Genomic DNA, 13,997 nt, shown 5'->3' on the forward strand with positions numbered 1-13,997 from the left:
CTATACGATCTGCACTCATCCTTTGATGCTCCCTGGAATAGTGTCCTAGCCTGCTCAACCTCTCCCTATAACTCAGACCATCGCGTCCTGGGAACATCCTCATAAATCTTTTCTTGCAACCTTTCCAGGTTGACATCTTTCCTATAACATGGTACCCAAAACTGAACACAATACTCTAAATGTGGCCAAACTGAACACGATAATCGGCATAATCCGGATGACGAAGTATCATTTCAATCCAAAGAGGAAAAAAGATTCTAAGGGATTAGGAGGCAACTGTGGCTGACAAGGGAAGTTAGGGATGGGATAACACTAAAAGGAAATATGTATATCGCAGGAAAGAGTAGCAGGAAGCCAGAGGATTGGGAAACTTTCATAGGACAACAGAAGGTAACAAAACGGGCAGTAGGGGCTGAAAAGATGAAGTACGAGGGGAAGCTGGCCAAGAATATAAAGAAGGACAGTAAAAGCTTCTTTAGATATCTTAAGAGAAAAAGAGTTGCAAAGTCAAATGTGGGTCCCTTGATGGCAGACACGGGTGAAGTTATTATGGGTAACAAGGAAATGGTAGAAGAGTTGAACAGGTACTTCGGATCTGTCTTCATTAAGGAAGACACAAACAATCACCCAAATGTACAAGAGGATAGAGGATCTAGGGAGGCAGAGGTACTGAAAGAAATTTGCATTAAACGGTGGTCCCTGGTTCTGGACTCGCCCAACATTGGGAACATTTTTCCTGCATCTAGCTTGTCCAGTCCTTTTATAATTTTATATGTTTCTATAAGATCCCCTCTCATCCTTCTAAAGTCCAGTGAATACAAGCCTAGTCTTTTCAATCTTTCCTCATATGTCAGTCCTGCCATCCCTGGGATCAATCTCGTGAACCTACGCTGTACTGCCTCAATTACAAGGATGTCCTTCCTCAAATTAGGAGACCAAAACTGTACACAATATTCCAGATGTGGTCTTACCCAGGCCCTATACACCTGCAGAAGAACCTCTTTACTCCTATACTGAAATCCTCTTGTTATGAAGGCAAACATTCTATTAGCTTTCTTCACTGCCTGCTGTACCTGCATGCCAACTTTCAGTGACTGGTGTACAAGGACACCCAGGTCTCGCTGCACCTCCCCCTTACCTAACCTAACTCCATTGAGATAATAATCTGCCTCCTTGTTTTTGCCGTCAAAGTGGATAACCTCACATTTATCTATATTATACTGCATCTGCCCACTCAGTCAACCTGTCCAGGTCACCCTGCAACCTCCTAACAGCCTCTTCACAGTTTACACTGCCACCCAGCTTTGTGTTATCTGCAAACTTGCTAGTGTTGCTTCTAATTCCCTCTTCCAGATCATTAATATATATGGTAAACAGTTGCGGCCCCAACACCGAGCCTTGCGGCACTCCATTCGCCATTGCCTGCCATTCTGAAAAGGACCCGTTTACTGCTACTCTTTGCTTCCTGCCTGCCAACCAATTTTCTATCCATGTCAACACCCTACCCCCAATACCATGTGCACTAATTTTAGTCACCAATCTCCCGTGCGGGACCTTATCAAAGGCTTTCTGAAAGTCTAGGTATACGACATCCACTGGCTCCCCTTCATCCATTTTACTTGTCACGTCCTCAAAAAATTCCAGAAGATTAGTCAAGCATGATTTCCCTTTCATAAATCCATGCTGACTAGGACTTATCCTTTTACTGCTATCCAAATGCACCATTATTACCTCTTTAATAATTGACTCCAGGATCTTTCCCACCACCGAAGTCAGGCTAACTGGTCTGAAATTCCCCGTTTTCTCTCTCGCTCCTTTCTTGAAAAGTGGGACAACATTAGCTGTCCTCCAATCCACAGGAACTGATCCTGAATCTATTGAACATTGGAAAATGATCACCAATGCATCCACTATTTCTAGAGCCACCTCCCTGAGTACCCTGGGATGCAGACCATCCAGCACTTTGTGTCCTTTTTAATCTTGGAAGGAAGGTATACGATCTAATTACCTTCCAGCCACCTGGACACAATCTCATTTGCATTCTATATTTATTTTTATTATTTTATGCGTTTTTCCGTCAGTGTTGACTCCTGTGATTGACAGCTTCCTCTGCTCCGGGCTGCGGCCGCCCCTGTCACCGAGCGACGTGCACCTGACGTCACATAGGTCACGTATCGTCAGTGACGTCGTTGCCTCGGCAACCGGCCGGTCCAGGCGCGGGGCAGCGGCGAGGCCCACGAGGGGGAGCGGCCTGGGCCCGGGGATGGAGGTGAGGCTTCCTTCCCCCTGCGGGGAGATGTTGGTGTGGCCGGAGGTATCGGCCAGTAGGTGAGGTCCCAAGACTGACTTGGAGAGATGGGGAAGGTGGCGATTGTATTAACTGAGCTGGTTCATTTTATCCAGCCCGCAACAAGCACTTAGACAGCGGGGACCTGTAAGGCAGAAGCTGCCGTCGAAGGTTCGCCGGAGAGCGGATCGCCAAAGAGCCGGGACAAGGCGAGATCGTAGCGCCCCCTCGAAACTTCCCTCCTCGCCGCTGCTGCCGCTGCTCAACCTGGGGAGAGAGTCGGGGTCGAGGGAGGAGCAGGTGAGAGCGGGAGCGCGGGGAGGGTGTCGGCGGGTGCTGCTCCGTCCCTCCCGCCCTCTCTCCCAGAGCCAGCGAGATCTGCTTCGCTGCTCCACTCTCTCCCCGGCCCGTCTCCCTCTAACGCAGCGAAATACGAACAAACACAAGTGAAACTTCCCTCCTCGCCGCCGCCGCTGCTCACCACGGGGATGCGGGGCTTCTGAATAGCAACTACACTTGTGTTTGTTCTTATTTTGCTGCGTTAGAAGGAGACGGGACCGGGGAAGAGAGTGGAGCAGTGGCGCAGATCTCGCTGGTTCTGGGAGAAGGGAAAGAGTGGGAGAGAGCAGCCCCCGCGAATGGCGGCGCTCCTTCACTGGACCCTCTGACACCCTCCCCTCCCCGCGCTCCCGCTCTCACCTGCTCCTCCCTCTACCCCGACTCTCTCTCCCCCACCCCTCACTCTCCTCTCTCTCTACCCCAGTGGTGGTCACTGAATTTTTTCTGTATTATAAATAATTGTATACCTAGGGTATACAATTGCAATATTTCAAGCTCTATTTAAAAATTGAATATTATTTATTTGTTGCCGTATAAACTTAATCACGAGGGGTGTACATTAGCTAAATGCTCACAGTCTTTATCCTGAGGTAGGGGAGTCTAAAACTCGAGGACATTCCCCTCCAAGAATGCACTGACCCGTTGGAATTATCCACCGTCAGTGTGGAGGCTCTGTCAACAGATGAACTGAATCGAGGCTGGATGGGATTGTGAGCAGCGAGGAGGATGTGAAGAGAATTCAGCGGTGGGGAGATACAGACAGGATGACAGAGTGATCAATGGAATATAATTTGGAACAATGCAGAGATCCACTTTGATGGACAAGGTTGGCTGTTTATTATAAACTGGGAGAGATCGGGTACCTTGGATGCTCTCCGGGGTCTGGGTGTCCTTGTACACTGATCACTGAGAGGCAGCATGGAGCTGCAGCAAGTGAACAGGAAGGTGGATGGTACGTTGGCCTTTACTACAGGAGGGTTGGGGGTGGAGCAGCGATACCTTACTGCAGGATTGTGGGGAATTGTGGATGGATGTCTGCGCATTGGGGGAATCGAGGGAAACGGGGACGGTGCAAAAAAGGTGCTGAGGGAGAAGATCAGCCGTGGTCTTGATGAATGACGGGGCCTCATCCTGAAGGGGCCTCATCCTGTTCTTGGTGTTTTCCTGCGAGCAACATCCTCTGCCAATGGGGAATTATACAATGAATTGAAACAGGAGGAGGATTGGGAATAAATACAAAAAGGTCAGGCAGCATCTCCAGGGAGAGATGGAGTTTCAGATCCAGGTCTCAGCTCTGTTTCTCTCTCCAAAGACATTGAGGATTCCAGCTGGGTCTGTCTTTATCTGGGATGTTCCTGCATCGGCAGGGTTTTTTTGTTTTCATCTTTAAATTGGAGCCTGAAGTTAGGGACTGAGCGGAAGTGGAATCAATCTGCACCAGTTGGGGTTTAGAAGAATGAGAGGTGATCTCAACGGCTTCTCTTGTTTGCAAGCAGATTTGGAGGGGTAGAGATGGTGGTGATTGGTTCCAACGAGTTGGTCCTTGCTGTCTGCCGTTCCCATATGGACCTGGGACCTGACTGGTAGAGTCTTGGGGACCTGACTGACCCTCCACTGTGGATATCGGGATGTTCTCTTTCGGCCTGCTGGGCAGTGAACAGTGAGTGTTAGTGCCTTACTGCTCCGGCTTCCTACCTCAGTTTTAACATTCTCATCCTTGTGTTCAAATTCCTCTTTAGACCTCACCCCCTCACTCTTTCTGGAATCCAGACTATTCATATCTGTCAGCTGTAGAGTGCCAGCTCTCTGGTCAGGGAACCAAAGTCACAGAGTGATACAGTGTGATAACAGGCCCTTCAAGCCAACATGCCCCACCAGCCAACATGTCCCAGCTGCCTGCGCTTGGTCCATATCTCTCCAAACCTGTCCTATCCATTTCCCTGTCTATCTGTCTCTTAAACGTTGGGATAGTCCCAGCCTCAATTACCTCATCTGGCAGCTTGTTCCATACACCACCGCCCTTTGTGTGAAAAAGTTACCCCTCAGATTTCTATTAAATCCTTTCCCCTTCACCTTGAACCTACGACCTCCATGTGTATTTTATGTGTGGTGACAGCTGTCCTTTTGTGGAACTGAGACCGTGACTGTGAATCCGGCAGTTTGTCGAGTCCCACAGGAACTGGCCTGTGGGAAAAGCCCATCTGCCGTCCTTCCCCAGCCTGGCCCCTGCGTGACTGCCTCCATTGTTCCAAGGAGAGAAGCGATGATTCTCAGCATCGGCTCCGCCCAACTCCGTCTCCCCCTGCCCTGTCAGTGTCACCAGACACGTGGCTGTAGGCGCGCTCTGTGATTGGTGGAAGCGAGGCGCTGTGATTGGTCGCTTCAGTGGTCCAATCAAACAGTTGACTCAAACTCATCAATGACAGTGCTCGCCTTCCCCATTCCCTCATTAGCATAGGGCGGTGGGGCAGCCTATTTAATCCGCGCTCAGAGCTTGTTCCAGACATTCGTGTGTTTGTGGCCGAGAGACGAAATGCCTGACCCACCGAAAGCGGCCAAGAAGGGCGCCAAGAAAACCGTGTCCAAGCCTGCAGGAAAGGCGGGCAAGAAACGCAGGAAGTCGAGGAAGGAAAGTTACTCCATCTACATCTACAAAGTGATGAAGCAGGTTCACCCCGACACCGGCATCTCCTCCAAGGCTATGAGCATCATGAACTCGTTCGTCAACGATATTTTCGAGCGCATCGCGAGCGAGGCTTCCCGCCTGGCTCATTACAACAAACGGGCGACCATCAGCTCCCGGGAAATCCAGACCGCCGTGCGCCTGCTGCTGCCCGGGGAGCTGGCCAAGCACGCCGTGTCGGAAGGGACAAAGGCGGTGACCAAGTACACCAGTTCCAAGTAAAGATCCTCCGTGCTGACAAACCGAAAACCCAAAGGCTCTTTTAAGAGCCACCCACAAGCTCACGGAAAGAGTTGTTGTACTATTTCGACCTCGATTTTCTGCAAATTGTACTGAGTTTTGTTTCTGCAGCTCCAATGTTTTTAATTATGTTTACGTTAATCAAACTGCGGCAATTTCATAGAAAATAGGCGCAGGAGGAGGCCATTCGAGCCAGCACTATTCTGATCATAGATGATCATCAACAGTCAGTAACCTGTGTCTCTCCCAACTTCTCTCCATAGCCCTTGATTCCGCTAGCCCTGGAGCTCTATCTGTCTCTTAAATCCACCCAGTGTTTTGGCGTCCACTGCCCTCTGGCAGAGAATTCCACAAATTCGCAACTCTGGGTGAAAAAGTTCCTTCTCACCTCAGTTTTAAATGGCCTCCCCTTTATTCTAAAACTATGGCCCCTGGTTCTGGACTCGCCCAACATTGGGAACATTTTTCCTGCATCTAACTTGTCCTGTCCTTTTATAATTGTATATGTCTCTATGAGATCCCCTCTCATCCTTCTAAACTCCAGTGAATACAAGCCTAGTCTTTCCAATCTTTCCTCGTATGACAGTCCCAACATCCCAGGGATCAAACTCGTGAACCAACGCTGCACTGCCTCAATTACAAGGATGTCCTTCCTCAAATTCCTCCCGTTTAGGTGTTGTTGGGGAGTATAGCCTACCTGGGGGCAGCGACGGCACCCGGGCCCCTGGCACGGAGTCCGGCCCTGTTGCTCAGAAGGGTAGGGAAAGGAAGAGGAGAGCGATAGTGATAGGGGACTCTATAGTGAGGGGATCAGATAGGCGATTCTGTGGACGCAGTCGGGAGACCCGGATGGTAGTTTGCCTCCCTGGTGCCGGTGTCCGGAATGTGTCTGAGCGTGTCCAGGATATCCTGAAAGGGGAGGGAGAGGAGCCAGAGGTCGTGGTACATATAGGTACCAACAATATAGGTAGGATAAGGGAAGAGGTCCTGAAAGGAGAATTTAGGGGGCTAGGAAGAGAGTTAAAAAAACGACTAGGTAGAGGATTGAAGTGTAGGACATCTAAGGTTGTAATCTCTGGATTACTCCCTGTGCCACGAGCTAGTGAGTATAGAAATAGGAGGATAGAGCAGTTTAATGTGTGGCTCAGGAGTTGGAGCAGGGGGGAGGGATTCGTTTTTCTGGATAATTGGGCCTGTTTCTGGGAAAGGTGGGAACTGTATAGGCCGGACGGTCTCCACCTTAACCAGAGGGGGACCAACATCCTGGCGGGGAGGTTTGCTAGCACTGTTGGGGAGGGTTTAAACTAATTTGGCAGGGGGTTGGGATACAGCATGGAGCTAGTATAGGGGGTGAGGAGAAGGAAAATATAGAGGAAAAAACTGGTCAGATTGGGAGGCAGAACAAGAATGCCCCAGCACAATGGGGTAGGGCAAGTCTGAACGGCATTTATTTTAATGCAAGGAGTATTGGAAGCAGGGGGGATGAATTGAAGGTGTTACTGAACACATGGGAGTACGACATTGTTGCCATTACGGAAACATGGTTGAAGGAAGGGCAGGACTGGCAGCTCAATATTCCAGGATATAGAATCTTCAGGAGAGACAGAGAGCAGGGAAAAAGGGGAGGGGGTGTTGCAGTATTAATCAAGGAATCTATTTCTGCTGTAAGAAGGGATGATATATTAGCGGGTTCCTCAAATGAGGCTATTTGGGTGTAATTGAGAAATAGAAAAGGAGCATGCACCTTACTGGGTGTATACTACAGACCCCCAAACAGTCAGAGGGAAATAGAAGAACATATTTGTAGGCAAATCTCGGGGGTGTGTGAAAACAACAGGGTAGTAATAGTAGGGGATTTCAACTTCCCGAATATTGATTGGGATAGCCAAAGTGTCATGGGCCCTGAGGGTGCAGAGTTCCTAAGGGTCATCCAGGAGGGCTTTTTTGAGCCAATATGTTGAAAGTCCAACAAGGGAGGGGGCGGTATTGGACTTAATCTTGGGAAATGAGGCCGGACAGGTGGCTGAAGTGTCAGTGGTAGAGCAATTGAGTGATATTTAAGGTGGTAATGGAAAAGGATAAAGAGGGACCAGAGGAAAGAGGAAAATTTCTAAATTGGGGCAAGGCCGATTTTAATCTGATAAGGCAGAAGTTTGCCCTGGTGGAGTGGGATCAGCTTCTCGTGGGGAGGACCGCATCAGAACAGTGGGAGTCATTCAAAGGAATAATTGAAAAAGTACAGAGGAAGAATGTTCCCCTAAAGTTCAAGGGTGGGACAAACAAGTCCAAAGAACCTTGGATGTCGAACGATATAGTAGGATTGATTCGGGAAAAAAGGGGGGCTTTTGGAAGGCATAAAGAACTTAAGGCACAGACATCATTAGAGGAATACAGAAGGTGTAGGGCTTAAAAAAGAAATTAGGAGAGCAAAAAGGGGCCATGAGATAGCACTAGCGGGCAAAATAAAAGAAAATGCCAAAGTGTTCTATAAGTATATCAAGGGTAAGAGGATAACGAGGGAAAGAGTGGGGCCCATCAGGGACCATAGTGGAAAGCTGTGTGTGGAGCCAGAGGATGTAGGAGATGTTTTAAATGATTTTTTTGCATCTGTTTTTACGAGGGAGGAGGGCGATGCTGACTTAGAAATGGAGCAGGAGGGTTGTGATGTTCTTGAGCATATTGCTATTGACAGGGAGGCGGTGCTGGAGGCTCTGGCAGGCTTAAAAGTGGATAAGTCTCCGGGCCCTGACGAGATGTATCCCAGGATGCTGAGAGAGGCAAGGGAGGAGATTGCGGGGGCTCTGGCACAAATTTTCAGAGCCTCTCTTGCAACAGGGGATGTACCGGAGGACTGGAGGATAGCTAATGTGGTGCCATTATTTAAAAAGGGCAGTAGGGATAAACCTGGAAACTACAGGCCGGTGAGTCTGACATCGGTGGTGGGGAAGCTGCTAGAAAATATTCTGAGGGACAGAATCAGTCTTCACTTGGACGATCAAGGGTTAATTAAGGATAGTCAACATGGCTTTGTTAATGGAAGGTCGTGTCTGACTAACTTGATTGAATTTTTTGAAGGGGTGACCAAGGAGGTAGATGGGGGTAGTGCAGTGGATGTGGTATACATGGATTTCAGTAAGGCTTTTGACAAGGTCCCACACAGGAGACTAGTCAAAAAGGTAAGAGCCCATGGGATCCAGGGCACCTTGGCAAAATGGATAAAAAACTGGTTTAGTGACAGAAGGCAGAGGGTGATGGTAGAAGGGTGCTTCTGTGACTGGAGGCCGGTGTCCAGTGGGGTGCCGCAGGGATCGGTGTTGGGTCCCTTACTGTTTGTAATCTACATAAATGATCTGGATGTCAACGTACAGGGCATGATCAGCAAGTTTGCAGATGACACAAAGGTAGGGGGGTGGTGAATAGTGAAGAAGGGATCTGCAAGCTGCAGGAAGATATAGATGAGATGGTCAGATGGGCGGAGCAGTGGCAGATGGAATTTAATCCTGAAAAGTGCGAGGTGATGCACTTTGGCAGAAATAACTTGGAGAGGGAGTACACCATGAATGGAAGGACCCTAGGGAAGACAGGGGTACAGAGGGACCTTGGAGTACAGGTACACAAGTCCTTGAAGGCAGCAGGACAGGTGGATAGGGTGGTTAAAAAGGCATATGGGTTACTGGCCTTCATTAGCCGGGGCATCGAATATAAAAGTAGGGGGGTAATGATGGAATTGTACAGAACACTGGTGAGGCCACAGCTGGAGTATTGTGTACAGTTCTGGTCACCACATTATAGAAATGATGTGATAGCTTTGGAGAGGGTGCAGAGGAGATTCACCAGGATGCTGCCAGGGATGAAGGGCCTCGGCTATGAGGAGAGACTGGGGTTGTTTTCCCTGGAGCAGAGAAGGCTGAGAGGGGACATGATCGCGGTGTACAAGATCATGAGGGGCATGGATAAGGTAGATGGCGGGGAACTTCTTCCACTGGTGGAAGGTTCAACAACGAGGGGACATAGATACAGGGTAAGGGGAGGGAGGTTTCGCGGGGATGTGAGAAAGAACTTTTTCACCCAGAGGGTGGTTGGAGTCTGGAACTCACTGCCTGGGGTGGTGGTGGAGGCGGGAACACTCACAACGTTTAAGAGGCATTTGGATGGGCACTTGAAATGCTACAACATTCAGGGCTACGGTCCAAATGCGGAATATGGGATTAAAATTAGACTGTGTTTGGTAGCGGGCGGTGCGGACACAATGGGCCGAAGGGCCTCTTTCTGTGCTGTAGGACTCTATGACTATGAAATTAGGATACCAAAACTGTACATAATACTCCAGATGTGGTCTTACCAGGGCCCTATACAACTGCAGAAGAACCTCTTTACTGCTCGTTTTGAAGTCCAACATGCCATTAGCTTTCTTCACTGCCTGCTGTACCCGCACACCAACTTTCAGTGACTGATGTACAAGGACACCCAGGTCTCGCTGCACTTCCCCCTTACCGAACCTGACACCATTGCGATAATTGCCGCCAAAGTGGATAACCTCACATTTATCCATATTATACTGCATCTGCCACGCATCTGCCCACTCACTCAACCTGTCCCGGTTTTAAGAAAAAGGACTAAGAGGAAAAACTTTTTCACCCAGAGTTGTGAATCTGGAATTCTCTGCCACAGTGGATGTTTGAGATGCCAGACCAGGCCAAGATGTAATTGTTCAATATGCTCTCCACCATACACATGGAGAGTTTCAAGAAAGTATTACTGGACACACGGAATCTCCTCAATCTTTTCAGGAAATAGAGACATGGATGGCTTTCATAATGATTATATCAATGTGCTGGCCCAGGATAGATCGTCAGAGATGTGCATGCCCAAGAAACAGAAGCCATTGACTCTCTCCACCTCCATCTCACCGATTAATACAAGATCATGGATCCTGTTACTTCGGCATCACTCAATCACATTCCCCCCCTCCCACTATGTATTGACTTCTCATTACTCATTATTCACCCAACAACGGTGATGTCGTTGGGGAATTTCAAGATGGCATTGGAACTGTCTGGCTACACAGTCATAGGAATAGTGTGAGTGGAGCAGGGCACTGAGCACACAGCCCTGGGGTGCTGCTGCCTGAAGGCTATCAAGAGGGAAGTGTTATTGCCAATTCATACTGATTATGGAGAGCTAGCGAGACTGGGCTCGTCATTGAGACATGTCATCTTAGTTTTCTTGGGAGTTCGTGTATTATTGTTGCTCTTTTAAAGCAGGTGGGGAGGTCATTCCAAGGTCTGCAAGAATTCCAAGAAGATTGTAGAGATGTATTGTGAATGAAACAGTGGCTATGGCAAGAGTAAGTCCCCTTAAAGATCAGCATGGCCATCTAGGTGTGGAGCAAAAGGAGATGAGGAAGATTTACAATTAATATTTCTCATCAGTTTTTACTGTGGAGAAGCTTGTGGAATCTGAGGAAATGAGGCAAATGACCTGCAATGTATTGGACCAGATATGTATCAGCAAAGAGGTGGTAGAGGCAGTCACATTGCACATTAAATGGATAAATGGTTTCTGTACCAAAGAGGACACACTCCAACTCCTCCAATAACTACAGACCGGTGGTGCTGACATCACACATCATGAAGTCCCTGGAGAGGCTGGTGCTCACTCACCTGCGACCACTAGTCAAACCCTACCTGGGCCCCTTGCAGTTCACTTACCAAACAAAGGTGGGGGTGGAGAACACCATCATCCACCTGCTCCATCATTCCTATGCTCGCCTGGATAAGCCGGGAAACACCGTGAGAGTCGTGTTCTTTTACTTCTCCAGTGCTTTTAACACCATCCGGCCTCCACTGTTAGGTAGCAAACTGACGAAGATGCGGGTGGATACTCCATTGGTGTCCCGCATCACCAACTACCTGACTGGACGAACACAGTATGTCAGGCTACAGAACTGTGACTCGAACATGGTAGTGAACTACACAGGGGCCCCACAAGGGATGGTCCTCTCTCCCTTCCTGTTCACCATCTGCATCTCGGACTTCAGATACAACTCGGACTACTACCACCTGCAGAAGTTTTCGGGTGACTGCAATTGTGGTCTGCACCAGTGAGGGGAATGAACAGAATACAGAGGTGTAGACAACGACTTTATTGAGTGGTGTGGGCTGACTCACCTGCTGTTCAACACCAACAAGACTAAGGAGTTATTGGTGGACCTTAGGAAGAGAGGAACACCCTCTGTCTCCATCAAGGGCGTAGATGTGCAGTTCACCAAGGAGCACAAGTAACTTTGAAACGTGGACAGTAAACTGGACTAGTTCAGGGACTCCGAGGCACTGTATAAGAAGGGACAGAGCCATCTGTACTTTCTGAGAAGGAACCGCTCTTTCAAAGTGTGCAGTAAGATGTTGCAGACGTTCTATCCATCAGTGGTGGCTAGTGCCATCTTCGGTGCTGGGGTAGCAGGGCGAAGGCCACGGACGCCAACAGGATCAACAAACTCATCAGGAAGGGTGGGTCCGTGGAGGGGAGGATGCTCCTCAAACTGCAGAACATCTTGGACAATACAGCTTACCCCTTCCATGACACACTGGTCAACCTGAGGAGCACCTTCAGCAACAGCCTGGTTCTAGTTTCTCAGGTCAGTAATGTCGTCAGTGGAGTGGTGTGCACCTCCTGTCAGATGTAGGAAATCAGGAACAAGTCAGGAGTCCCTGACGACCACGTTTGCAGGAAGTGTCTCCGGCTGCAGCTCCTCTCAGACCACACGGATCAGTTGGAGTATCAGTCGGACACACTGAGGAGCAGACAGGACGCAGAAAGTGTTCTTAACCGTAGTGTCAGAGAGGTAGTTTATTGTTTTCATATACTGCATTGACATATTTTGTGTTATGGGTTTTTACAGAGGAATATGTGTGCAGACCTGTTGTGTTGATGCAAGTAAAAACTCAATTGTAATAAAAAAAACTCGCTTCTTGTGAATGCATCACTATTCAGTTCCTACCGACTTGATTTCAAATTAATTTCAATCACCTCCGCAAACCATTAAGTCTGAATCTGCGGTGCGAATTTACAGACCCGATGCCGAAACTGACGGAATTCAGTTCTACCTGAGACTGGAGATAAACGACTGCTCCCCGGAGAGGTTTCGAGTCGACCTTTGTGTTGCTGGATTTATAGAGTTAAGTGGGTAAGAGGAGAGCAGAGAACGCTGGAGAATGATCTACTAACAGCCCCTCCTCAATTTGAACCTTCAGAATATCGGCCTAAATTCAGCTTTCCTCATCTCAACCGCTGAAAGCAAGAATCAATCAAGCGCATGCAGCGGGGCAATAACTAAAAGTTCATTAATTACATGATAATCTTCTCATACTCCCGATCACTGCTCCCTCTGTGAGACGGTGGGCGGCTCTTAGAAGAGCCTTTGTTTTGTCGTTTGGAGAAAGGGGGTTTATTCAGCCGCCAAACCCATAGAGAGTGCGGCCCTGGCGTTTCAGAGCGTACACCACATCCATGGCAGTGACCGTCTTACGCTTGGCGTGCTCGGTGTAGGTGACTGCATCCCTGATCACATTCTCCAGGAAAACTTTCAGCACCCCGCGGGTCTCCTCGTAGATGAGACCCGAGATTCGCTTGACACCGCCACGGCGAGCCAGGCGGCGGATGGCTGGTTTGGTGATGCCCTGGATATTGTCGCGAAGTACTTTCCGATGCCGCTTGGCTCCGCCTTTGCCCAGTCCTTTGCCTCCTTTCCCTCTTCCAGACATGATGCTGCTTCACCGAAGTCGCTGCACAATAAACGGCCGACTGCTACTGTCTCCTTTTATACACAGCGCCCCGACCTGCTCCAGACGCAGAGAGAGAGAGAGAGAGAGGTGGGAAGGGGTGGAGACAGAATCAGAGTGACAGACAGAGCAGAGAGCGGCCTCTCATCTCCAGCTCCTTCCTCGGTTATCTGCAATCGGCAATTTGCAGCGGTTTGCTGACAATACACCCAAGACTCAGCGCTCCGCAACCTTTCAGAGGCACGGATTTCACATTAAAGGCCAATCAGTAATATTACTGCCTAAATACAGTGACAAGTTACTTTGTCTCCTTCCCATTCATCTCTAGAGCCTGTTCCCTACTCCCAAACCGCTTCTCCCACATAACTCAGCAGTTTACAACCATCTAATTAGGGGAACCTCCAGAGATGGGCTTGGGCCGTTAGCGGGGTTTCATCATCAGTGTTTCCGTCTCACAGACAAATGAACGGCCTTGAGCTGCACACATCCCCAGACCGGAAATTCCATTCTACAATACAATACAATATATCTTTATTGTCATTGTACTGGGGTACAACGAGATTGGGAATGCGCCTCCCATACGATGCAATAATTCAATTATTGCGTCTAATGGAAATTATTTCCCCTTGGCACTGAGGTCCAGGACAGGAATTACTTAATTCGGAAT

General features: G+C 48.8%; 2 protein-coding genes across 2 annotated transcripts; one reads left to right on the forward strand and one right to left on the reverse strand.

The window, feature by feature from the left end:
• Positions 1-5,159: 5,159 nt before the first annotated feature.
• Positions 5,160-5,531, forward strand: LOC144609479 (histone H2B 1/2-like). Its single transcript, XM_078427965.1, has one exon. It carries the CDS (start codon positions 5,160-5,162, stop codon positions 5,529-5,531), a length of 372 nt encoding a protein of 123 aa, XP_078284091.1.
• A 7,469-nt stretch (positions 5,532-13,000) lies between these two features.
• On the reverse strand, positions 13,001-13,312 carry LOC144609483 (histone H4). The gene has a single exon (XM_078427970.1). The coding sequence runs from the start codon at positions 13,310-13,312 to the stop codon at positions 13,001-13,003; it is 312 nt and encodes a 103-aa protein (XP_078284096.1).
• Between the last annotated feature and the right edge of the window lie 685 nt (positions 13,313-13,997).

Source organism: Rhinoraja longicauda, chromosome 34, assembly GCF_053455715.1.
Source record: "Rhinoraja longicauda isolate Sanriku21f chromosome 34, sRhiLon1.1, whole genome shotgun sequence".
In the NCBI taxonomy this organism is placed as follows: Eukaryota; Metazoa; Chordata; class Chondrichthyes; order Rajiformes; family Arhynchobatidae; genus Rhinoraja; species Rhinoraja longicauda.

Excerpts from the sequence above, each read along its gene's own strand:
- LOC144609483 (XM_078427970.1), bottom strand. The coding sequence starts at position 13,312 with ATGTCTGGAAGAGGGAAAGGAGGCAAAGGACTGGGCAAAGGCGGAGCC.
- LOC144609479 (XM_078427965.1), top strand. The coding sequence starts at position 5,160 with ATGCCTGACCCACCGAAAGCGGCCAAGAAGGGCGCCAAGAAAACCGTG.